The sequence below is a fragment of the Globicephala melas genome, chromosome 15 (assembly GCF_963455315.2).
Source record: "Globicephala melas chromosome 15, mGloMel1.2, whole genome shotgun sequence".
Classification (NCBI taxonomy): domain Eukaryota; kingdom Metazoa; phylum Chordata; class Mammalia; order Artiodactyla; family Delphinidae; genus Globicephala; species Globicephala melas.
In genome coordinates, this window is record NC_083328.1 from 74,725,897 (window position 1) to 74,753,188 (window position 27,292).

The following is a 27,292-nucleotide window of genomic DNA, read 5'->3' on the forward strand; positions in this document are numbered from 1 at the left end:
CGACTGAAAAAGAGGGAAGATGAGGACAGAGCAATGTCAACGTTCTGGGCAGGAGAGCTGGGCGCACACCTGGGCTCTGCCTTTTGTTTTTTGGCCATGGGATCTTAGTTCCCCTACCAGGGATCGAACCCATGCCCCCTGCAGTGGAAGCACAGAGTCTTAACCACTGGACCACCAGGGAAGTCCCTGGGCTCTGCCTCTTAAGGGCGTGTGATTCTTCCCACTCGGGGCCTCAGTTTCTCCATCTGGTCAAAGAAGGTCAACAAGGTGGGATGTATCCATTCCAGCTCTGAAGCTGCAGGATGGTAGAGGGTGAGTTTATATGGGTGGGGGGGGGGGTGGAAGGTATCTGTACCCACACCTGGATTTGGATCCTGGCACCTCCACTCCATCAGGTGCCTGACCGTGAGGAATGATTTGACCTCTGGAGTCAGTGATAGACTGACCAGCTGGCAGGTATCATGACAATTAACTGAGATTAAAATAATAACAAATTAGCTCAATTATTGAACACTATGTTCCAGACACAGTGCTAAGCATTTCATATCCATTATCTCTTTTTATCTGTCCAAAAACTTTATGGAGTGGGAACTTCAGTCGGTTCTGCTGCAACACTTGTTTTGAACATGTGCATTTGTTCCAGTGGGATTGATCTATTAGGGCAAGAATGAAGCGTAACACAAATTTCACATTTGCTTGTGGTCATTTCATCTGCAAGAAACACTGGGAGAATGAAAAACTGCACCCAGCTGAACCAAGCTCAGCAGGAATTCACAAAACGCACACACCAGTGGGTGGTGACCCACACCATTCCCTTCAGGCGTCTGACCTCAGATAACCCTCCTCCCAGGCGTCATCGTAACTCACAGCTCCATCCAATGCCCACTTGCATGGCAAACGTCAGGTTGTTTTCAAAGTAAAGCACCATATTTATTGGAGCACTTAGGTATTTCTGTTTATTCCATTTAACATGTGTAAACCTATACTACTGTATTTTCCTAGGTGCATATCTTTTTGTGTGTGTGTCACTGGTGAAGTTTTTGAGGGTTGGGCCCCAGCCCTATTTCCCCCACAATCCTGTGGTTTTTACTTTGTGATTTCCCATGGTGTGGGGATTTTTAGCAATGCACATGAAGCGTTAGAGCAGAACCAACTGTATTATTATCTCCATTTTACTGTTGAGAAAGCTGAGGCCAAAAGCTTAATGTAATGTGCCCATTCACTAGCATAATGCCTAAACATCAATAATAGTAATATTAGTAATCACAAATAATAACTTTTATCAAATACCTACAATAAGCCAGGCAGTGGCTAAAGTACCTAGAAAGTCCACTTCATTTGTCCCGACACCCCTGGGATGTAGTATGATCAGTACTCCTATTTTACAGTTGAGGAGACAGAGGCACAGAAGGTTACCCAGCTGGACAGAAGGACAGGCGGATGTCATAACCCCTGGTCCAATCTGTTTGTGATCCGAAGGCCAAGGCTCTTGGGGCCCAGGGAGGAGAATTTATGAGGCACTCGGCTCCCCGTGCCCGGTACTCACTGTTTGATGCTGCTGATGGCATAACCCCTCCCCAGGCACTGGTTGTGCCCTGCTCCCCATGGCATGCTGTAATTCTTCAGTCGCTTCCCATCCTTGTAAAAGTCTTTCTTCTCTGATCCATCAGGGTTCAGGAATCGGTTGTATTTAAATACCTGAAATAGGAAGAAGGTCCCTTTCTGATGCCACCCCCAAAATAGGCATGGACAAAGAAAAATGTATGAGGATGTTCATCACAGTCTTGTTTATAAGAGAGAAAAACTGGAAATAATGTAAAGCCCAACTGATAGGGGACTGGTTAAAAATTATGGCGGCTCTTTATAATGTTGAGCTTGGTCTGTGTGTGCTGACATGGAAAGAACTTTTAAGACTGGTTGTTGAGGGCTTCCCTAGTGGCGCAGTGGTTAAGAATCTGCCTGCCAATGCAGGGAACACGGGTTCGAGCCCTGCTCCAGGAAGATCCCACATGCCGTGGACCAACTAAGCCCGTGCGCCACAGCTACTGAGCCTGCGCGCCACAACTACTGAAGCCCTCACGCCTAGAGCCTGTGCTCCACAACAAGAGAAGCCACAACAATGAGAAGCCCACGCACTGCAATGAAGACGCAATACAGCCAAAAATAAAAACAAATAAATTAATTAATTAAGAAAAATAATAAAAGGACTGGTTGTTGAATGAAAAAAGAAAGTGTTGGAATAACATGTATTGTGTGATCCTGTACTACACACCTGCCTATTCATATGTGTGTGTGTTGTGTGTATGTCTGTAAAGGCATAAATATTATCTAAAGGACACGCTCCCAACCACTGTTAGAGAACCCTGTGGAACTGGAGAGGAAGTGGAATGAAGATAAGTTTTTACTTTTAAATATATATGTCTATATTTCTATCTTATAAGTATATATTACTTTTGCAATTTAAAATAAAAGAAATTAAAATTATTTTTAAAAAAGAGAAGGCCAATTTCCTTTGGTTACATTGTAGAGTGGTAATGTGAAGATTGTGTCTGAGCATAGGGCTTTGTTGTACAGAGTAGGTGCTAAATGAAGGATGGGTGGAAGGATAGGTGAATGGACTGGTGGATAGACAGGTGGAAGGGTGAGGTGATGGATGGATGGTTGCATGGATGGATAGATGGATGGATGGATGGATGTTGGGTGGATGGATGGATGCATGGATGGATGGATGGATGGATGGATGTTGGGTGGATGGATGGATGTTGGGTGGATGGATGGATGGATGGATGGTTGGATGGAGGCACGGATGCACAGCACAGAACCTGGCACACAGAAAACATCCAAACCTGTTAAAAATTGTAAAAGTTTGCCCCATCTCAAATTCCAGGGAGAGGTAAAAGTGCTGGGAAGCTGACATTATAACATTCTGAAAACAGGAAAAATTGCTCAGCTGTCCCCTGCAAAGCGCTTAGTGTGTGCCAGGTGCTATGAAGATCTTGGTTACATGATCACATTTAATCTTCCTGACAACCCTGTGAGGCAGGTGCTATTCTGAGGTCCATTTCACAGGTGAGGAAACAGAGATACAGAGAGATGAAGTGATCGGGGCAAGGTTCCCCAGCAAACAAAGAGCAGAACTGGCTGCCACTCAGATAGGACAGATCCTGAAGCCACTCATCCTCCCCCACAGCCCCTGGTCTGCCTTTTACCTCTGGGTCTGTGTAGATCTCCGGGTCCTTCTGGGGACTCAGGAAGGGGAAGAGGAGGAGGCGGTCGCCACATCGCAGGGTGAATTCCCGCCCATCTGCCATGGGCAAGGCCATGTCCACCACGACCTCGCGGGTGATGAAGGGTGCAGCGGTGAGCCTGAGGCTCTCACTCAGCACGCTGTCTGCACAGGGCAGGTAAAAGGGGGGTTCAGCACTGTCCTCTTCCCCACTCGAATGCCACCCCCAGCTCTCATTTTACAGAGGCAGGTGGAAAGGCTCAGAGAGGGTGCATGACTTGCCCACCATCACAAAGCAAGACCCAAAATGGCCAAGTGATGAGATGTGATTGCTGCAGTCTTCAGAGACTTTGGACATGAAGGTTTGGGTCTGACCCTAAAAGAAGCTGTGAGGGAAGGTATCTTCCAGGGAGATACCAGAGCAGGCTAGGGAAAGAGCAGGGCCAGCCATATTGGTTGTGTCTGCCTGCCCAGCATACATTCCGTTTCTGGAAACAGTTCCCTGCTTTCTTCTGGGGACCATCCCCTCCCCCACTCTCAGGGGTTGGGCTGTTGATTTCACTAATCAGAGCACCCATGATTGGCTCCGGATGGGCACATGACCCAAAGAGAGCCAAAGAGACACATTCCTGGGGCTCTGGGTAGGAACGTTGCAGAGAAGCACACCCTCCCAGAGCCGGGAACACATCAGCCCGGAGCCACTGGCAGCCATCTTGCCAGCCTGAGACTGGAGTCAACCCAGTGGAAAATGAGGCTGAGGATGGACAAAGACCTGATGGCATTGCTAAAGCACCTGGATCTACCTGTGCCTGAAGCCAGTCCCTCTAGACTTTTTAGTTACCTGCCCCACATGAAGTCCCTTTTCTGCTTCAGCCCATTTAAGTTAGGTGTTTTGCCACTTGCAACAAAAAATCTCCCACTGAGACCATGGAACATGGGTAGTGGAGACCAGGGCATGGAGATGCCAGGTCTATGAAGACAGGAGGCCCAGGGGGACCCTAGGTCAGAGGACACCGATGGACCCTGGACGCTGGGAACCCATGACGGGGAGGGCAGGCTTGGGGGCCCATGATGCCCTGGCCTTTGGGGCTGTCTTGGAGGGTCTGACTGTCTCACCAAGCACAGGCATGCTGTCCAAAACCTTCTGTGGGAGGGCGGTCATCTGCGAAATGGGCTGCTCTACTTGCAAGAGCATAGGCTCAAGCTCTCCGCGGACAGCAGCCAGAGCCTCGGGGGTCCTGAGAAGGAAGAGCAGGACCCAGAAGGCGGCAGGACCCATGTTCCCCTGAAACGAGAAGGCGCCCCCGTTACCGCATCAAGAGCGCAAAGCTGGGCTGGGAGCTCACCAGTCTGTGCCACAGACACAGCCTGGGCCAAGGCACTGGGGCCGGGAGGCCTGGCTTCCCACTCCTGAGGACCCATGTCTATCTTCGGCCTCAGGACACGGCCCAAATATGCTCTGGTGGCTTTGGCCTAGCCCAATGCCTGCTTCAAGGCCACTCTTGGCATCCCTGACCTTGAGCAAAATCATTGATCTGAGGTCACACAGGAAGCCTCCATAGCTAATCAGCGAAAATGTCAGTACAAAGTATATCAGTTAAGATTACTGTTAACATCTGAGGATGGATGCATCCTTAGCCCCGATTCCCCAACCTTCCCTGCATGCATGCTTCTTACCGTGTGACTCTGCACTTCCTCACATTAAAGGGGCGGAGCGTATTTCCTCAGCCCCTTGGATTTGGGCTGAGCCATGTGACCTGCTTAGGCCAATAGAACGAGGCAGAATTGACAGAACAGCAGTGCTAAGTCTAGGCCTTAAGAGACCTTGTGGGTTTCTACTTGCCCGGCTAGCTGGCTGGTCCCAAGAGGAACATGAGAAACACCCGGAGCAGAGCTGAGCTGTCCAGCCGAGCCTGGTCTAGACCAGCTGACTCCCAGCAGACCCACAGACAGGTGAGTTAAATAAACGCTCATCAAGGTATGCCACCGAGTTTTTGTGGTTGGTTGTTATGCAATAAGAAGAAACTGGTACAAAATCTGAACGTTTGCTTTCAAACATTTGAGTATTGTGTGCATATATAGCAAAGCAGCAATGATCAATGATGACTGTGAAAGCTATTAGTTTCTTGAACAAAAATTATGTAAAACTTCCCAATAGGTAAATAATTAGGAAAACGGATAAAATTTCTTGCCCCAAGACTTCAGCCTTGGCTCAATATTTTAATACTCCGGTATTCAGCATGTGGCTAAGATATGATGGGGTATCCTTAAATGAACTCTAGATATGGTTGGAATACCAATTAACCTCGATTTGGAGGAAGATTTTTGTCTACCATAAATGACTATCTTATCCAATCTTAATAATGGAATTTTAAGGAGTCATCACATATCATGTTTACCCAGAAATTCAATGACAGACGCTATTGCACATGGACGAAAGGACATTTGCACAAGGATATTTCTCACGGTGCTGATGTAACAGGGAAAGATTGGAAGCAACCTCAATAGGAGATCAGTGTGATAAAGGATGACCCATCCATAGGATGATGACACCGGAAGTTGCTAAAAAGGAGCTGACTTTGTGCGTGCCGATATGGGACAGTAGCCAAGATGCACTGAAGCAAGATGCGGGACGGGGCCTCATCGTGCTACCATTTGTGTGTACATTTAAAGAGGGATATATATGAGGAAGCACAGACCATCTCTAGAAGGAGACTCAAGAACCTGGCAACTGAGGTTTCCTCTGGGACAGAAGCTGGGAGGGGAGAGAGGCAGAAAATAAATGCACAAAGGCATCCATGATGGTGAAACAGATTTTCTTTCTCTTTAGCTGCCATGAATTTAGAGGTGCCAGGTGCCCTCATTCAATCTTCCTATCAAGCAGGCACCGTTATCACACCTTCTTACTGAAAAGGAAAACTAAGCATGCCCTAGTCCCTCCCCACTGCCCAGCAGATTGTGGGGGGCTCAGTGGTATCTGTCAAATAAACATCTATGTGCCTTTGGGCTGGGGACCTCCAAAGCAGGCTTGGAGGTGGGCTGGCACAGCCCAGGACCAGGACCAGGCAGAGTTGGGTTCAAATCCCAGCTGCCCACTTCCTGTGACCCTGGACAAGCCACTCCCCTCTCTGGGTTTCAGAACCTCCCTCTTGGTAAAATGGGAATAAATACGTGCCCACTCCTGGGTCGGCCACAAGGAATACGAGCGACTCCCACAGGCTGAGCACACGGTAGGTGTTCAGAAGTGGTCTCCCTCTCTCACCAGCCCCTCCCTCGGGTTCGAGAACCGATGGAGGCCTTGGACTCTCTCTGAGATTTCCTCCAGAGCCTCAGGTCTGGCTGAAACAAGCAAGGTCACTTGCTGTCCATCACTTAAACAGCCAGGGGAATGCAGGCGATAAATAATTCAGCTTTGGGTTAACTCAGTGCCAAGGCCATTTTACCTGCCCAGATGGTCAGATGGGGGCCACCGCTCATTAATTACAAAGCAGGAGTGGGAAACAAGGCTGCTTGGTTAACTTTGCTTTCAGGAAGAAGCTGTGGCAAGTTAGGGAGGTGACGAAGACTGCTTTCCGCCCAGCTGCACCGATGTGTGAGCGTGCATGTGTGTATGATCACACAGCCATGAGATCCTTAGTCCACTACCCTGGAAGCTGAGTGTTCTCCCACAGGACCTTGCCTCAGTTTACGAGGACACTTCTGTCTAATCTCCCTCCCTCCCACTGCAGCAAAAGTCCACCACCCAGCAGCGCCTGTGCTCTGTTCTACCTTTTCTGTGAACGACGGTATCTGACCTCCAGGGGGCGCGCACTGTGAGCCAGACCCGGTGCTCAGCGGCTCACGTGCGCCACCTTGTGGCCTCCTCTCCGCACTGTCAGTCAACTGGAGTGGGGACACCTGCAGCCCTGCCTGCCCCGCACCACTCCCCTGCCTTTGGGTAACAGCAGCCCATTTTCCTTGGGAGAACTACCTCCACTTCATGTGAAGTCCAGTGGATTGTCTGGGGCGAAACTACCCCCTCCAGACGTCAGGTGTGACCATGTGACCCCAGCCTGGGCCACTCAGTCAGTGACGGACTCAGAGGGGACAGGTGACCTGGGCTGGGCCAGTGGGTATCAGACTTGGGGTTTGTGCTGGAATTCACGGGAGAAAGAATCCCTCCTCCATGGGGACTGCCAAGTTGCCAAGAGCTGCTGGTGGCCTTTGCTGCCACCACCTGGGAAAGCCCATCTGAGGCGTGAGAGAACACAGAGGTGAGGGGTGGGAGATCACAGATTACATTTATTTTCATTTTTTTGTGATTAAATTTTTTTTCTAAGGGAATAAAAGAATACTCTAAGTGCAAAGTAGATCCTGGATTGGATCCTGGAAGAGAAAAGGGACAGTAGTGGAAAAACTGGGGAAGTCTGGATAAAGTATGGACTTTCAATTAATAGTAATGTACCAACGCTGATTTCTAGTTTTCCCACATGCACAGTGGTTCTGTAAGAGGTTAACACTGGGGGGAGCTGGGCGAAGTGTATTTGGGAACTCTCTGTACTATCTTTGCAACTCTTCTATAACCTATAATTATCTCAAAATGAAACTACTGAAGGGGAAAAACCCAATTCTGTGCACAGCTATTATTCTTATTACCTCCTCCTTTTGGATGGTGAAATTGAAGCCCAGAAAAGTGAAGTGATCTATTCAAGGTCACACAACTAGTCAGTGGCAGAGCTGGGATTCCACCCAAGTCTGTCGCACTGGAAACACTGCTTTTGCTTTTCATCCTCACGTTGCAGTGCCTCCACGATCACGATCGCGATCATCTCCACTGAGCAGCTGAGCATCTGTAAACCCCGTGCCCATGCAGCTCCCACAGTCCGCCTCCCCCCACTCAGGACCACCCAGGAGTTCCTGCAGCCATGGCTGCTGAGGCCAAGGCAGACGTGGAGAAGGAAGAGAAGAATGAAACTTGACTGATGGGGCCGCGACAGTTAGCGGTGTCAGTCCCAGCACTACCGTGGTCAGCAGAGCCGCCCATTGCCTGACAGCTCAGAGCTGGGAGAGCAGCCCGGACCATGATGGGCCCGCAGGGGCAGGCCTTTGGGAGCTCTCCTCCCTCCGCCCACTCAGCCCACCCCAACCCGGCCCACGTCCCCTAGGAGCCAGCCTCTTCCCCTGCCTGGACCTTGGATCTCAGCCCACCAGGCCCTCCTCTAGCCCCTGGATGCTGGAGACCCCCTGACCCCTCCATCAGCCTAGACCCCAGGTCTGGGGCTCTGGACTCACGGAGCCTTTTCGAGGTTCCTGTGAGATGATGTTTGTAAAGTGCTCAGTCGGGTGACTGGCACAGGGTTAAGCGCTCAACAGTATCTTTTGAAATGATTACTCCTCACTCAGATCTGACAACAGCAATCCCAGCTACCATTTCTCAACCCCTTGGAACACTTTCTGCAGCCGGCCTCTGGGTGGCGCTCCCTCCGAGCTCCCCTCCCTGGCGGCTCCTCGTCTCCCTTGCTGGCTCTCCTCATCTTTCCGACCCCCACGCTGGAGAGGCCCAGGGCTTGGCCCGCTTCTCCATCCACCCTTGAACAACCATCTCTGCGCTGTCAACCCCCCAACATGTCCAGCCTGGACCTTAACCCTGGACCCCAGACTCTTCTTTTCTCCAGGCGCTCCTACCTGCCCGCTCTCCACCTAGAACTCAACATGCCCCAAACAAACCCCCGACTTTCTCCCCCAAAAGTCACTCCTTCCACCATCTTCCTCAACTTCAGCCTTCCTGCTACTCACGCCCAAGCCTGGAGTCATCCTGGTTGACATCTTCTCCTAATGTCCCATCCAAGAGCAAAGCCTGTTGACTCTACCTGGAAATATGTCCAGAAGCCAATCCCTCTCCCTCTGCCCTCTGGTCCAGCACCATCCTCTCTTGCCTGGATACTGCTGCGGCCTCCTCCCTGGTCTCCTTGCCTCCACTCCCCCCACTACAGTCTATTCTCAGCAATGCAGCCAGAATGACCCCTCTAAAGCAGAAGGCAGGCCATGTCACTCCTCTGCTCACAGCCTTTAAAGGGTTTCCGTTTCAGAGGAAGAGCCAAAAGTGCTCCCCATGGCCTACAGGGTCCTGCATGGTCTGGCTCCTGCTGCCTCCCTGCCGCATCACCCTCATCCCCACCTCAGGGCCTTTGCACTTGCCCACCCCTCCCCCATCCTACACAGCTACATGGCTCACTCTCTCACTTGCTTTGAGGTTCTGCTCAGATGTCACCCTCTTGGTGAGGCCTTCCTTGACCACTCAAAAAAGCAGGCCCTCCTCGCTCCTGCCGCCATCCCCTTTCCCTGCTTTATCTGTTCTCCACAGAACTTATGATCTGTAATACATTTTACATACTTACGTGTTTAGTAATTGTCTGTCTTCTCCCACCACGATGTCAGCTCCTTAAGGGCAGGGGTCTTTGCTCTGCTCACTGCTCTCTTCCCAGCTTCTAGAATGGTGCCTGGCACACAGTGGGCCCTCACTAAGTATTTCTTGAATATGTTTATTGAGCACTAGTTACCTGCCAAGCACAGTTACAGGATTTTACATGGATTGCTCCCTTTCATCCTCCCCACAACGCCTTGAGGAAGGTCCTGCCGTCTCTATTTTAGGGAGGAGTAAAGCAAAGCACTAAGAAGGGACTGACTTGCCAAGTAGTGGTAAAGTCAGGATCCAAGTTCAGGCAGGTTGTCCACAGAGCCTGTGCCCCAAACCACTGGGATACCCAGCCTCTTGGCCCTACTCTCAAAAGACTCGAGATCTTGAAGGGTCTTCCACCTGCCTGAATTCTGGACGCTGCCAACAACTCAATTTCAACTCTTGCCCAGTTCTCCTGGCCCCGCCAAAGGCTGTTTGCCGGGCCTGCTGCCACTCAAGCCCCTAGGCCAGCATCCAGTTCTGCTGACAGAGGTCATTTCCATAGGGGATTATGGGGACAGTTTGGAGTCCCAAGTCACTGCCCATAAATATGCTATTAGACACTAATGGGGCCCCAACTGCTGATTAAACCCAGCCCCCAACCCTTCCCAGTCTCTGCCTGCAAGGACAGTTAATGGCTCTGGGAAAAAACTAAAAATAAGTCGTAAGTCAATGGGAGAGGAATTACCCAGAAATGTCAGCCTGTGTAACTGTCACTGCCGAGGTGGGGCCCAAAGAAGGAGGGGGCTCATGGTTGGGGCGAGGGCAGCAGCCAGGCCTGGAGATGCGGCAACCTCAGCCCTGCTTTCTCTCACTCCAGTATCTAGTCCTTCACCAGCTTCACTGGCCCTGTCTTCCCTGGGTTTCCAGAATCTATCCACTTCTTCCTCACCTCCATGGCCACCACCTCCCCTTCCTGGAATACTCTATCCCCACATCTTCCCCCAAGTCCCCAAATCTAGATCTTTCTTATCATCCAGGGTTCAGCTCAGTCATCTCCTCCTCAGAGAGGCCACCCTGGCCAGAGTAGACCCCCAGGACCTATCTAGTCATGACCCTGTTTTATATCCTGCCTATCAGCATCTAAAATCACCCTATATCTCTTTCCCTGATGTCTGCCCCACCCCTGCCCCTGGCTGAAACAAAAGCAGCACAGAGCAGGGTCTTTGAGGTCCATGGTAAGTACTCAGTGGAACTTTTAAATGAGTCTTCAAGATAACTGGTCTGCATACTTCAATAATCTCAAGGTCGCAAAAAACAACTAAAGGCACCAAAACTGTTCCATATCAAAGAAAACTAAAAAGGCAGAATGACTAAATGCAGTGTGTGATGCTGAGTTGGATGCTGGACCAAGATGAGCCGTAAAGAGTATTATTAAGACAACTGGCAAAATTGGAATGTGGACTGTATATTAGATAATGATCCTGTATCTGGGTTAACTGTCCTGAATTTGATCACTGTGCTGATCAAATGATGATGTAAGGGAATATTCTTGCTCCTGGGAGATGCACGCTGAAGTAATTAGGGGCAAAGAATCATGATGTCTGCAACTAATTTGCAAATGGTTCAATAAGATACGCACAGTAGGAGACAGAGAGAAAGCAAATGTGGTCAAATGTTTAAAACTGGGGAATCAAGGTGAAGTATATATGAGTTCATTAAACTATTCATACAGCTTCTCTGTAAGTTTGATGTTTTTCCAAATTAAAAACATATATATCGAATGAATGATCCTGTTCATGAGACTGTTTGACAGTTAAGAGAGTCAGGGAACTGGGGCAGACAGCTGGGTGTGTGCGCACCTACCCACAGCCATACTCACAGTGGCACACTCTCACACATGTACACCTACATGCACCAGGATGTGAGCGCCCATGCAGGCACATGCATACGTGCTCGCAGGCATGTGCCTAAGTGTGCCTGATGGCACACACGCACATGAGTGCACACACGACACACAAGCACTCATATGCACAGCCTCACGTCCACACCTGCACACACCCACCTGTGTGGCCCAGAGCTGCAGCACCAGAGCCCGCGCCTGCATCTCCTCCGACACGCCCATCTCCTCCAGGTGCAGCAGGTAACTCTCCAGCCATTTGCTCCGGTGGGCCCGAGTGGCCAGCCTGGCTGGGGACAACAGCTTCCACAGGCGACCTTTGACCCTGCACACCTGGTCCTTATCCCCTGCAGGGACGGAGCACAGAGGATGAGGGTTACAGATCCACCTCCAGCCCAGGGTCACCCAGCCCTGACCTCCCATTAGGCCAAGGGTCTTCCAGGTGTCACCCCAGGGGATGGGGAGTTCCTGTGGGAAAGAGGCAACAGGGACCCAGCCCTTAAATGCTGGCCTGGCCCAGAGGAGGTACTCAATCAACATTTGCTAAATGAATGGACTTCTCAGCACAGCAGGGGGAGGGGCAGGAAACGGGGAGCCACATTCTCCCTTCCTGGGGTCTGATCCCAGAGGAACACCAGCCCATGTGGGTGGGGAGACCCTGAGAGCACACTCAGCACAGCGTTACTCAGGGGTAACAACCAAACTGACCACCAAGAGGGGACAGGTTGGTCTGGGGTCTCAAACTCAACTAACTGCAGGAAAGGCAGGTAAAGTGAATGAGGGAGGAGGGACAGGAAGGGGCCCAACGGGAGGGTCGGGTGGCTCCACTCAGCTCCACCGACCAGCCCAGCCCAGCCAGGGAGCCTGGGTTTCTAGAAGAAACTGAAATCCAGATGTTCAGGGGGAATCTTCTCATGTGTTTTAAAGTTAGCATCTCAGTAAGAAATTTTTAATCACCGCACAGGCCACAAAAGCATCTCAAGTTAAACTGGCTCACGGATCACCAGTTCAAAAACACCATTAAATAAACGATGGCGTGTTTACATTCTGGAAAACCATGAAGCAGTGAAAACCAATGAGGAAGCTCTTTACGTCCAGCCCTCACCGGGCCCACACAGGCAGACCATTGAAGGAATAAAGTCAGATGCTTATTTATTTATTGTATTAACGCTACAAGATGATGCTGTATTGACATATATATATGTGCAAATATAAGACTTGGTTGTTCCAAAATCACTCCTTGGAAAAGGGGGAGTCACTTGGATTGCTACAAAATTCCAGAGTACTAGAAACTCTCTCATTGACTTTTTTGAGCCACAAAGCAGTGTTTCAGGAAGGTCCATCCACCCAGTGGCTCTAAACCAGGCTGCACGTTACAGGATGTAAAACGTAGGCGACACTTATTCAAGTGCATTAGTTATGTTTTCAAATATTATGCTCCCTATGCTTTTCTTCAACCTCTAGACACTTTCAGGTGACATACTTCTCAATTTAAACCAGTGAGGCCAATTGTTATCTGAAATACATGATTTTCCTCTTTCCCAAATTTTCAGGTATTGGAGCATCACCAGGCAGGTTTAAATCTCTGGCTGCTCAGGTCCCCACCCCACCCCCACCAATCTCATCAGAATATCTGGGGGTGCGGCCCAGGCACACGGAGATTTTAAACAGGTGGGTGCAGGGTGCAGGAGGTGCTGAAGCCACCTCAGTTGATGCTGGTTCTAGATGCTTACTTACAGGACCGATCTGATGAGATTGATAACAAAAGGAGGTAAAGGGTTTCCCTGGTGGCACAGTGGTTAAGAATCTGCCTGCCAATGCAAGGGACACGGGTTCGAGTGCTGGTCTGGGAAGATCCCACATGCCGCGGAGCAACTAAGCCCGTGAGCCATGGCCGCTGAGCCTGCGCTCTAGAGCCCGTGAGCCACAACTACTGAGCCCACGTGCCTAGAGCCTGTGCTCCGCAACAAGGGGAGCCACTGCAATGAGAAGCCCGCGCACCGCAACAAAGAGTAGGCCCTGCTCACCGCAACTAGAGAAAGCCCACACGCAGCAACGAAGACCCAATGCAGCCAAAAACAAATTAATTAATTAATTAATTTAAAAAAGAGAGAAAAGAATCAAAATAAAATTAAATTAAAATTTTTAAAAAAGGAGGGGAAATTTAAGGCAGATTTAGAAATGACTGGCATTTTTTAAGGTCTGACAGCACAAGTGCAGGTCTTGAATGTCACTGTAAATACGGCTTTTAAGGATGACTTTCAAAAGCAATGCAGTATGCAAAGACAACGGACAGAATGGGAGAAAATATTTGCACATCATACAGATACTTGTATACACCCATGTTCATAGCAGCATTATTCACAATAGTCCAAAGGTCGAAATAACCCGTGTCCATCAACAGATGAATAGGTAGACAAGAGGTGGCATATCCATACAATGGAATATTATCCGGCCTTAAAAAGGACATTCTGATGCACGCTACAGCAGGGATGAATCCTGAGAACGTTCTACTAAGTGAAATAAGGCAGACACAAAAAGAGAAATATTGCATGATTCCACTTATACGAGGTACTCAGAACAGGCAGATTCATAGAGACAGAGAGTAGGATACAGGTTAATAGGGGTGGAGGGAGGGAGAGATGGGGCGTTATTATTTCATGGATACAGATCTTCTGGTATGATGAAAAACTTCTGGAAATACATAATGGTATGGCTACACAACATTGTGAAGTTTATTTATTGAATTTTATACTTAAAATGGTTTAAATGGTAAATTTTATGCTATATATATTTTACCACCACTAAGAAAACAGGAAGATATGTGAATGTCATTTGGCAAATGAGCCAAAGATGGTGGTGTATAATAAAAAATTGGATTGGCAAAAACACAAGTAAAAAAAAATATAGCAGTAATTTGATCAAATCTGCTTAACATTTGGAGAGCTCTTAGAACAGTGCAGGATACACGAAATCTTACACAAGAGTTAGCTATTGCTACTCTACCTTGTTAGAAAAGGGCAAAGCGTCTACATCAGTGTGTTTACTATGCACTTGTGAGCAAAAGAGAAAAACAAGAATATAGCACATTTGCTTGTATTTGCGTAAAGGAACTCTGGAAGGATCCACGAGAAACTAATAAAAGCAGCCAATTGTGGAGAGTGGGAATTGGGTGGAAGGAGGGATGACAAGAAGGGAGGGGAGACTTTTCACTGTTACTATTTTATATTTTCAATGTTTGAACCACGTGAAACATATTCAAAATCTGGCACCACCCCCATGCCTGTAAAACATTTCCAGCGAAAGATCACAGATTCATAGACTTACAGATTCAAAAAGCTCATTCTGTATTTCAAACAGATGATCGGGAGTGAAGAAGAGGGGTTCTGAAAAACTGAGTTTGGTGACTCCACCTGGGATCCCGCTGATGGGGAAGACGCAGGTGTCAAAGGTGGAGTCTGAATAAGCCAACTCCTGAAATGTGAGCATGGGAAGAAAGCAACATTTCTAAACGGTTAGTTTATATAACACGTGAGCTTAACGAGGGATGCTCAACAAAATCAATAAGGAGACATCGGGGCTTCCCTGGCGGCACAGTGGTTGGGAGTCCGCCTGCCGACGCAGGGGACACGGGTTCGTGCCCTGGTCCGGAAAGATCCCACATGCCGCGGAGCAGCTGGGCCCCTGAGCCATGGCCGCTGGGCCTGCGCGTCCGGAGCCTGTGCTCCGCAACGGGAGAGGCCACAACAGTGAGAGGCCCGCGTACTGAAATAAATAAATAAATAAATAAATAAGGAGACGTTATTTCATTTCCGGTCCTAATTATTTCCATGTTTAGGTTGACCAAAAAAACAAAGCAAGACAAAACAAAAAAACTTTCCCACTGGGAAAACCAGGGTTTGTTGTGTATTTAGATCAGAGTATAATTGGGGCTCGTACCGTATTTTACCACGTGGAGAAGGGTCTAGAACTGCTCTGTCCAGGAAGGAAGCCACAAGCCACATGTGCTTACTGAGTACGTGAAATGTGGCCGCCTGGAACTGAGACATGCTATGAGTAAAAAGTACACCCCAGATTTCACGTCTTGCATGAGAAACAAAATGTAAAATATTGCAAGAATTTTTATACTAATTACATGCTGAAATGCTAATATCTTAGATATACTGGGTTAAAGAAAAAACATAATATTTTTTATATTTTAAAAAATTGATTTATATTTTATAAAATTGATTTCACCTCTTCCTTTTTTCTTAATGCGTCTACTAGAAAATTTAAAATTACATATATGACTGGCATTCTGTTTCTGCAGGATAGCACTGTTCTAGCAAGATAACACCAAACTGATAACAATGGTTACCTTGGTGATAGATGTAGAGGGAGTGTGGTCAAAAGAGAATTTGCCTCTTCTGTAATATTTGATTGTTTTTTCCACAAGAGGCCGGGGAGCCAAGTTAACAGCCCAAACTCTGGAGCAGAGTGCCTGACCTTGAACAAGGCACCTCACCTCTGAACACCTCAGTTTTCTTACCTATAAATTGAGGTAAGAGTACTCATCACATAGGGTTATACAGGGATTGAATGCATTAACATATAAAGTCCAAAGAGGGATGCCTAGCACAGGCCTAATAAACATTAGCTATATTATTAAACAAAGCTTAATGAATGTTAGTAAATTATTAGTCCAAGGAGAATATATTCATGTAGTATTTCTATAAGTAAGAAATAATAATAAATTGTGAGGTAACGAACACCCAGTTTGCAGCCATAGAGACCCAGGTTGAAATCCCAGCTCAGCCCCTTCCTAGAAGGATGATCTTGGGCAAATCACTTTGTATCTCTGACTCTCAGTTCCCCATCTGTAAAATGGAGGCAACCTGGCTCACAGGATCATTAGGAGGACTCAAAAAATCACACACAGAACACACTCTGTACTGGCAGGGGTTTGGTAAGTTGTACTTGCTACATTCCTGCCATTTTTTTTTTTTTTTTGCAGTACGCAGGCCTCTCACTGTTGTGGCCTCTCCCACTGTGGAGCACAGGCTCCGGATGCGCAGGCTCAGTGGCCATGGCTCACGGGCCCAGCCGCTCCGCGGCATGTGGGATCTTCCCGGACCGGGGCACGAACCCGTGTCCCCTGCATCAGCAGGCGGACTCTCAACCACCGTGCCACCAGGGAAGCCCATCCTGCCATTTTTATAAGGTATTATTCATCAGCCCCAGTGTAATGACAACGCTGTGAATCAGAACTGGCCGGCTCATGTGACAGGTAACTTGGTCAGAGGCAGGAGAAACAGGTTTGATGTCAGACCTCCCATGCTGTGTGGGCTTGGCTGAGGCCCTGTCCATCTCTGGGCCTCAGTCTCTCCATTTGTAAAGCAAGAGGACTAGGCATGGAAACACCTCTGACCACTGGAGACCTGAGGGTACAGTTCAGAGAGGCCCCCAGCGGAGACATGTTTTTTTTTTTAAAGTCTTGTGTTTTACCTTTAAAATGCATTTGATTTTTGCATTAGACCCTGTGATTCTTTAATATAAGAATGCTTTTTTCCCCCCAAACAATATTTAAATAAATAATAATAATCCAGTGAAATGATTATTCCAGAAAGAAGCAGTATGCTTAGCTTGGGGCTCTAACTCCCTACTGCCCCCCAACTCCCTCCTGTATGAGAAGCACCAGACTCAGTGGTCTAAGGGTCTCCAAAAGGGTCAATTTTCTTTTAAAATGTTTACATTTCTAAAAGCAGAGGAGGAATAATGCATGTAAATGGTAAACAACAACAACAATAATAAAAGAAAAAGAAAGAAAGAAACTCTAAGAGTTCAAATGGGTGTAAGATTCTCTCCATCCCATCTCAGCTTTCCCAGAGGCAAAAATCTATAAATGTTCCCACATTTAAACACAAACACACACACACACCCCCATACCCTCTGTTCTGCACCTTTTTCCTAACAGTAGATTTCAGCCTATAGCAGTATATCCCATTACTTTCTACAGTTGCATAGCTTTCCTTTGTGTGAAAGCATAATTTATTTCATCAGCTACTACGGGGGACATCTAGGTTGTTTTTAGGGTTTGCTAAAACAAGTGACATGTTAATGAATATCTGTGGATCCGTAGACACATGCAAGCATTTCTGTGGGGTAAGTCCAAGAAGTGGAAGTACAGGATCAAAGGAATGTGTACTTTATATGTTGATAGTTTCTACCAAATCACTCTTCGAAAGAAGCTGCATAGCCTCACGTGCCCACAACCAGGTCTGAGGGCCGTTCTGCACCTCAGCCTCCAGTCCCTAGCTGAGAAACCTTCCCCAACATCGCCACCTGCTGCCCATATTGGGAAGTGCAGCCTTCCCATACCCAGCCCAGAGCTGCTCCCAGAAAAACAAGGAGAGTTCCCCTCTGCATCTGCACAGACTCCCCTGCAGCATCTGTATGGAGGAAACGGCAGCAGAGAAACTACTCTTTCCTGGAGAAGCAATCCATGCCGGCACGTGTCAGTGCTTTATGCACTAGCTTTTGAAAGCAGACAGACCAAGTTTCCATTTTGCTGGCTCTGCCACCTACCAGCTGTGTGTCTATGACAAGTGACTTCGCCTCTCTGAGCCTCAGTTTCTTTACCTGCAAAATGAATTTAATAATACCAACTTTCCAGCACTGATGGCAGGATTCGATAAGATAAGGAGTTGTCTCTAAAAAGACATTAAGAGTCATGAACAGGCAACTCACAAAGAGGAAAAGCAAATGGCTGGTAACACTAAAAGATGTCTCATACAGTAGTCAGGGAAATGCCCATAAAGCCAGATGCCCTTTTTTGCCCATCAGATTGGCAAGGATTTAAACACCGATAATTGCACGTTGACAAGGTGGTGGGGAAATGCAAATTAAAACAACAAGTTACCCACCTCTGTCCATTAGATTGGCAAACAAATGGAAAGACTGAAAAAATCTGGTGGGGAATGAGCAGACTCCTTTCCTTTGGGTAGGCGTATGAATTGCTCCATGGTTTTGGAAATGATGTGGCAACAGCTAATAAAAATTTTAGGGCTTCCCTGGTGGCACAGTGGTTGAGAGTCTGCCTGCCGATGCAGGGGACACGGGTTCGTGTCCCGGTCCGGGAGGATCCCACATGCCACGGAGTGGCTGGGCCCGTGAGCCATGGCCGCTGAGCCTGCGCGTCCGGAGCCTGTGCTCCGCAACGGGAGAGGCCACAACAGTGAGAGGCCCGCGTACCGCAAAAAAAAATAAATAAATAAAATAAATTTTAATGTGCATGCCCTTTGACCCAGCAAACCCACTTCCAGGAAACTGTTAGAGAGAAATAAAATCACCAGATGGTAGAAGAGATACAAGTACAAGGAAATACTATAACAGTAACACACATGAAAAAGGAAACAATTATAAATATCCATTGGAGGGGGATGGCTGCCTAAATAGTGACCTCTACTTTGCTATATTCACTTTTGCTTGAGTTAGTTTTATCATAGATTTTCTGGGGTTTTCTGGGTATAGCATCAGATTATCTGCAAATAGGGATACTTTTATTTCTTCTTTACTCATTCTTATATTGGTAATTGATTTCTTATCTAAGTGCATTGGTTAATGCCTCTAGATGTTTGTATTGACAAGGGAGACTGTATATCGTTAGGTTAAAAAAATAAGTTGCAGTTAATAGATATAATTCCTTTCTATAAATACACAGTGACACTTTAGATACATATATTTGTCTCCATTTTCAAAATAGAGTATCCCTACAGAACACTGTGAAGGGATACATCAGCATGTTAACGTTGGTTTCCATAGGAAGCTGAGCTTGGAAGACTGAGTATTATTACTTTTTACTGTCTATATCTACCACAAGAATATGTTTCTTTTTTTTTTTTTTTTTTGCGGTACGCGGGCCTCTCACTGTTGTGGCCTCTCCCGTTGTGGAGCACAGGCTCCGGACGCGCAGGCTCAGCGGCCATGGCTCACAGGCCCAGCCGCTCCGTGGCATGTGGGATCTTCCCGGACCGGGGCATGAACCTGTGTCCCCTGCATCGGCAGGTGGACTCTTAACCACCAGGGAAGCCCTCTTTTTTAATTTAAACAATCTAATGTGTTAAAGTTTCATTCTTAAAAATATATAAATAAATGAAATGGGGTCATGAGCTGTTGTGAGCACTGAATGAGACAATGTTTAACCTGGTATCTGGCACCAAAGAAAATGCTCAACAAGTAGTATTTTTTCTTTATTACCTCAGCCAATCCTAACAGCCACCTTCTAGGAAGATCCTACTGTTCTTCCCATTTTACAGATGGGATCACTGAGGCACACAGAGATTACATAAGAGCCAGTAAACCACCTCAAGCCACCTGAGCCCAGAGTCTGTCTCGACCACTGCCTTCAACTGCTCCTCCGGAGAAAAGACCTAGGGCAAAAAGAAGTTAAGTAGGGACTTCCCTACTCTTAATTTCCCTATTCTTAACAACTGTGGCACAGTAGTTAAGAATCCGCCTGCCAATGCAGGGGACACGGGTTCAAGCCCTGGTCCGGGAAGATCCCACATGCCACGGAGCAACTAAGCCCATGTGCCACAACTACTGAGCCTGCGCTCTGCAGCCCACAAGCCACAACTACTAAGCCCACGTGCCACAATTACTGAAGCCCGTACACCTAGAGCCTGTGCTCTGCAACAAGAGAAGCCACCGCAGTGAGAAGCCCGTGCACCCCAGCAAAGAGTAGCCCCCACTTGCTGCAACTAGAGAAAGCCTGTGCGCAGTAACAAAGACCCAATGCAGCCAAAAAATTTTAAATTAATTAATTAAAAAAAGAAAAGAAGTTAAGTAACTTGCCCCAAATCACCAGCAAGGAAGCAGCACAGTAGGGATCTGAATTCAGGTCTTGTTGCAAGTACCTGAGACCAGGACACACAGTTATTTCTCAACCTTCCTACAGCACCTGTCATACATGCAGTGTCCCAGCCTCACTGGAGATTCAGATTCAAATGGACCATGATGGGGCTGGGTGACTTGTCTTATTAACAAGGACCCCAGAGGATTCTTCTCACTGGGGAAGTCTGAGACACAGTGGCCAGGGAAGAATGCAGTCCAGTGGTTCCTATGGCCCTGGCACTCTGAATCCAGCAGGAAGCTCTTTACCAATATTGAGTCCACAGAAATGAATGACGTGGGTTTTTACAAAGCGATGTGGAAAGTTCTAGATGTGGAGTTCAGTGAAAATGCTAAGTAGCAGAACAATGCCTCTCCAGTGTGCTAGGTCGATGTTCTAAAAGCACAGGGCTGACAACTAAGAGAAACGAAGGCATGTGTGCTCAGAAAGACATGCTCAAGAATGTTCGTAACAAGCTAACCCAACCAGAAACCAGAACCCACCAAGATGTCCATCAACCAGGAATGGATGACAAATTGTGGTTATTACACTAATGAAATACTTCACAGCAATGAAAAAGAACAAACTATAGATACATTCAACCTGCATGAATCTTACACACATGAAGCTGAGTGAAAGAAATCAGACATGAAAGGGCACATGTTGTATGATTCGTTTTAAAGGAAGTGTAAGAACAGGTAAAAGTAAGCTGAGGTGAAAGAAATCCATACAGTGGCTAGCTCTAGGGGGGGGATACTGACTGGGAAAGGGCATAAAAAGTTTAGATTTACCTCTAAGCTGTGCATTTAGGACCTGTGTGCTTTCCTGTGCATAAATTATACCTCAGTAAAAAAGAGAAATTAAAAACCTTAACAATAGAAAAAAAATGACACACAACTCTGTGTGCGTGTGTGTGTGTGTGTGTGTGTGTGTTTAGAGAGAATTCTGCAGGATGTACTCCAAGCTAGTAATAATGGTCACCTCTGTGGATGGGAGCGGGAGTGGTGGGCTGGGATGGGGAGAAGTTGGAGAATTCTTTTATTGTTCCCTTTAAATTATTCTATATGGCTTGAATTTCTTATACTCAGCATAAACTACTTATAAAAAATTCTAGAGCAAATTAAATCATAAAACTAGAAAAGGAGCATACACAAACACACACACACACACACTCAAGGTCCCCAGGCCCCACTCTAGATGTGCTGTATCAGAATTTCCACCAGGAACCCCAGCTCTAGTCCAAGCCCTGCCTCCCCACCACTCTGCTCTTGCATACCCCAGTGACGGGGATCTCACTACCTTTAAGGGCATTAGAACGTCTTTCCTCCTATGTTATCTATGATCCTCCCTCTCTGGGTCCCTCCATTAGCCCCACCACCCACCAGGGCCCCCATGGCGCTTACCCACTGACAGGGAGCCACGTGCCAGTTTGGGGAGCAGCAGGTCAAGCTGGCGGAAGGTGTGGAAGACGTCGGCCGAGTGGACGCGGTCCTGGGCCTGGCTCTCCCGGGTGTGTGGCGGTGCCTCGACACCGTACAGAGTCAGGTAGCCGGCTCTGGGGGCGGCAAACAGCTGGTCCGGGGGTTGTCTTTGGATACTCCCGGCCGAACCCTCCCAGGGCTGCCTACACGTTTTCTTCATTTGTACACCTGAAGAGCACCTGATTTTCCTACCATGTGTCAGGGACCTCTCTGGGCCACAGCGTCAGCAGAGAAGAAAACAGACAAAACCCTCACACACCCATGGAGCCAACACTCTAATGAGGGAGACAGACATACAGAGAAACGAGTGGATGAATCATAGGTCAGCTGGGGCTCAGAGGGAGGGACAAAGAGGGAGGGGGTGGGGAGGGGCTCTCGGTGAAGGATGAGAAGGAGCCAGCGTGGGAGGAGCAGAGGGAGGGGCCTGAGGCGCAGGGAAGAGCCAACCTCCTGCGGCAGGAAGGAGGCAGAGTGTGGAGGCGCTACCCGGAGGCTGGCAAGCAGAGCAGAGTGAGGGGTGGCCAGTGGGGCAAGATGGGGGCACCGATCAGGAAAGGAGGCTCCTGCCCCTGGAGATGGAGTCAGGGTGGGCTCCCTGGAGGAGGCAGGTCTGAGCTGAGACCTGCAGGATAAGCAGAGGAAAGGGGTTCGGGCAGAGGGCATGGTCCCCGCAAAGGCCCAGAGCCAAGGGAGCAACCACAGCCAGGTCAGGGCGCTGCCAGGTACTGCCGGCCCAGGTGCTGGACTGGAGAGGGGCCGGTGCTCCGCGCACCCTGGGAGTCTGCGCGCGCGCACACACACACACACACACACACACACACACACACACACACACACACACACACACACACACACACACACACACACACACACACACACACACACACACACACACACACCCCGCCCGCAGGAATGCTCTCAGAGGAAATGTTTTCACCACCATACACTTTTTTTTTTGCGGTACGCGGGCCTCTCACTGCTGTGGCCTCTCCCGTTGCGGAGCACAGGCTCTGGACGCGCAGGCTCAGCGGCCATGGCTCACGGGCCCAGCCGCTCTGCGGCATGTGGGATCTTCCCGGACCGGGGCACGAACCCGCGTCCCCTGCATCGGCAGGCAGACTCTCAACCACTGCGCCACCAGGGAAGCCCCACCAGCCACTTTTTAATGCTCCAGGAGTCCAGCCCCACTGGCCTCAGTCCTGGGAGGAAAACCACAGGTTTTCACTTTTTCCACGTGGTGAGAGGGGCCAGGACTTCTGAGAGAGACACCGTGAAGCCCTGATGCAGCCCCCTCAGGCCCTCCTGGGTCTCCCAGGACAGGGATTTTCCGGAGAAGGAGAGGAAAGAAGCAGGAATGAGGGAGGATGGGGCTGAGAAAGGCCTGTCTGTTCCCCACTTTGTCCCTCATTCACACAGTGTAGACACGTAGTAGGTCTTCAATAAATGTTCTATCAATGGATGAATGGAAGGATGGGAGGGAGGATGGGTGGATGGATGCATGGATAGTGAGAACTTAATCCTGAGAACACTGATATTGGAAGAAAATATGGGGTCACCATGATTCTGAGCTCAGTTATCCAAGCTACTGTCCCACCTTTTCCCTGCATCCCACTCACCTTCCCCTCATCCAGTTTTGGCCTCCATGTCCCCCAGAGATGGCAAGTTCAAGACCTGCCCATCCCACTGGACTAAAAGGAGGAATCCTTCCTTCAGAACAGCTGAAACGAGCTACCTATAGAGTCTAACCCGTCGGCCCTACTGATGCCTCTGCATCAGCCCGGAAGAAATTCCCTCCTCCTTTTCCTCCCTGGATCCCTCTTCTTCAGAAGAATGTCCTCAGTCTCCTTATGGCAGAAGTTGTAAAGGCACAGCCCACAATCTGGATTCAGTCCAGAAACGTGTTTTGTTTGGTTAATAGAGTTTTCCTAAAAACAACCGAATGCATATTTAAACATTTGGGGAAATTCATACAAACTCTGCATTTCCCCCTCCATCTCATTTTGAAAAAGGAGAAAGCCTGACCACTGGCGGCCTACAGTCCCGCCTGGCAGCCCTGGGCAGAAGTGGAGTCACGGCCACCCCTCTCAGACGGAAACAAGCTGGCAGGGTCAGACGGTCCTCCCCAGGCCCTGCGGTCTCTGTGACACTGCAGTTAAACACCTGTCACCATTTGTCATCCTACTTGCACTGGTTTTTTTCTTAAAGCAGAAAACTAGTTCCTTAGATAAAATAGCTACCAAAAATAGGCGATGAAAAATAACCCCTCCCCAAAAGACAAGAAAACCAGGAAGACCACGAGGTTTCACGCTGTGGACACGAAGGCCCTTCCTGTGGCACCTCCACATCAAAATAACACCTGGCACAGCTGAAGACAGGGAATAAATAATTACACGGCCTATAAATACACACATGACCTACAGGTGGCACTAGGGGCCATAAAGAAAAAGCTGGAATGGGCCGGGTAATGAGGGGGCCATCATATTAAATGGGGTGGCAGGAAAGACCTCCCTGAGCAGGTGACCCTTGAGATGAGACTTGAATGAAGTGAGGCGGGAGCCATGCCGACATATAGGGAAGAGCATTCTTGGGCAAGGGAACAGAAACTGCAAGGGCCGTGAGTTGGGAGCATGCCTGGCCTGTTCCAGGGCCAGCAAGGAGGCTGATGAGATAACACCAGTGGAATCAGAGTTAGAACTCTGGACGTGACTGAGTGAGGCAGGGGCCCACACAGGACAGGTTGGAATCTCACGGTCTCGGGCTACGTGAACACACACCTCTGTACCCATGTGACTGTCATCCAACTTGCCCACTGCCTTTCTATTTCAGGGGCTGCAGATGGCGATGAAAAGGCCCAAGGAGGCAGGAGCTGCAGCCCAGGGCTCAGGCCCTGAAGACACAGGGATCCATTTACGTCTGCCCTCCTGCACTGTGCCTGCTGTTACCATGAACCTAAACGGACCCAGCTGCCACCGCGTGGCCCCCACCTCCCCCAGTGCCTCAGCTTCTTCTCTGACTTCTTTGCCCGCACAAGGATATGGGATGGCAGGAGCTAGGAGACCTGGGAGTGTCCTGCTGTGAACTTGCTGGGTGGTTTTAGCGGCCCCTCTCTGGACCTCAGTCTCCACACCATATGACAGGGTAGACCAGACCTGTATCACCCAGACCAATCACAGCCCTTGATGGTATCTGCACCACTCCAGGGTGAAATGAGAAAAAGGCGACACACCAAGGGTCGTGCTTGAGAGTGTAGGCTCTGCAGCCAGCCCTGCCAGGACCCCAACCATGGGACTCTGGGCAAATGACTTAGAATCTCCAGGCCTTAGTTATCTCATCTGTCAAATGGGGTTTGTAAAGTACCCGCTTCACAGAGTTGTTGTGAGGATTAAATTAGTGCACACTGAGCCTACAAGAACACACACACGTCATAAATATTCCTGTGTGCCCATATGTGTCAGCAAATGCCTGTCCTTTATCCTCAAACTGTGTTGCTGTAATTTTTTTGGAGCGGTTGAAATGTCTCGCTTGTATGAGATGCTGGTCATTAGGGATGCCACCAAAAACTACTGGCTCTCCTTCCCTCACTGCCTGTGGCCATGCTCCTCCATCCCTGCCACCACGCAGTCAAATCCACCAGCAGGTCCCACCGACCCCATCCCCCAAAGCTACCCGAATTCTTGCCATCGCCTGGTCCAGGCCACCATTCTGTCTCACCTGGGCAACTAAAACAGCCTCCTAACAGGTCCCCCTGCCTCCCTTTCATTGCCACCCACCCGAACTATGGTCTAGTCTCTGTCTGGCAGCCAAAGAGAGCTTTTAAAACTCTAAGTCCGGGCTTCCCTGGTGGCGCAGTGGTTGAGAATCTCCCTGCCAATGCAGGGGACACGGGTTCGAGCCCTGGTCTGGGAAGATCCCACATGCCGCGGAGCAACTAGGCCCGTGGGCCACAACTACTGAGCCTGCGCGTCTGGAGCCTGTGCTCCGCAACAAGAGAGGCCGCGATAGTGAGAGGCCCACGCACTGCGATGAAGAGTGGCCCCCGCTTGCCGCAACTAGAGAAAGCCCTCGCACAGAAATGAAGACCCAACACAGCCATAAATAAATAAATAAATAAAAATAAAGAAATTCCCTTAAAAAAAAAAAAAAACCAACTCTAAGTCCAATGGTGTCATACCCCTGCTTAAACCCCCAATGTCACTCATCTCACTTAGAATAAATTCCAAAGCCTTCCATGGCCTCGAGGCTCTGTGAGACCCGGTTTCTGCCAGTTTCTCTGACCTCATCCCCCCACCCAACCTCCTTGCCACACTGGGCCTCTCACCAAGCATCTGGGTGACCAGCAAGGCCCCTCTTCTGGTCTGTGTCTCCTTTACAGCTCACAGGCTGAGTCAGGTGACCACTCAAGAGTCCCAGATACAAAATGTCGCCTTGCAGCCTTTGCTTTGGAGCATCCCGAACTGCCTCCCCAACCACAAAGTCCTCCTGGTTCCCTTGGCCACTATTAATGACTGGTCCAGAGGGCTGGGCTCACCTGAGCAGGAAGCTGTAGGAGAATTCGAGGAGTCCCATCTCATGCCAGCCACTGCCTGCTTCCGTGGTGTCACCCAGCAGGACAGTGTGGAGGTTGGTATACATGGCTTCCGTGAGTGCCTGGAGCTCCTTGTGGAGGAGAGTCCTGGGGCAAGGAACCAAGGTGTGAGAGTGTAGCTTCCAAAAATATATATATATGCACACAGGCACCTCCTTGGCCAAAGCTCAGAGTCCCAGGGCTCCAGTGCCTCAGTGGCAATGAGGGCTTTTGGAAGATTGGCTTAAACAAAATATTATTATTTCTATCATCATCCACAATGATGATAGTTACTATTTATTTTGCCAAGCACAATGATCTCATTTCATCTTTTGACAGCCCCAGGGATAACAGTTACTATTATGATACCCATTTTATAGATGGAGAGACTCAGGGACAGAGAGGAAAGTGATTTGCCAAGGTCACCCAGCCAGTAAGTGATACAGCTGGGACTGAAACCCTGATCTGCCCAACTCCAGAGTGTGAACTTTTAAACATGATAGCCATCCCCTCTCGGGGCACATGAGCTTGGATAAGGAACCCACAGACTTGCAGAAGAGAAAGAACTAAGAAACCAGCCCTTTCTCCTTGAGATCTAAAGTTAGGGAGACCTGTTTGGATAAAGTGTCCTGGACCAAGGATTGCTAATAAACATGACTCCAAGTGAATGCTCCATGAGGAATAAGGGAATCTGGCTGGTGATCTGGTCTCGTTGTTGAGTACCTAGGAGTCTGAGGAGAGGACCAGTTCTGGGAGAGCATGTGGCTGAAGCCAGAAGCCCCTCTGTACTGAGCCCCCACAGTACAGTCAATATTGAGCCATGACTGAATGTATGATTAGAAGCCAGGAAAGATGGGATCTTCTATCTAAGTTTAA

General features: G+C 48.8%; 1 protein-coding gene across 2 annotated transcripts in view; it reads right to left on the reverse strand.

Moving 5' to 3' along the window:
* The window catches only part of PTGIS (prostaglandin I2 synthase), a 43,135-nt gene that overhangs the window by 4,292 nt on the left and 11,551 nt on the right, over nucleotides 1-27,292 (reverse strand). For both annotated transcript variants that reach the window (XM_030839042.2, XM_030839041.2), the window contains 6 exons: nucleotides 26,381-26,524; nucleotides 21,775-21,926; nucleotides 11,668-11,849; nucleotides 4,343-4,511; nucleotides 3,210-3,391; nucleotides 1,547-1,698 (listed from right to left, as the gene is read on the reverse strand). In XM_030839042.2, the coding sequence (XP_030694902.2) occupies nucleotides 1,547-1,698; nucleotides 3,210-3,391; nucleotides 4,343-4,511; nucleotides 11,668-11,849; nucleotides 21,775-21,926; nucleotides 26,381-26,524 (981 nt within the window). The remainder of the gene's footprint in view (nucleotides 1-1,546; nucleotides 1,699-3,209; nucleotides 3,392-4,342; nucleotides 4,512-11,667; nucleotides 11,850-21,774; nucleotides 21,927-26,380; nucleotides 26,525-27,292) is intronic.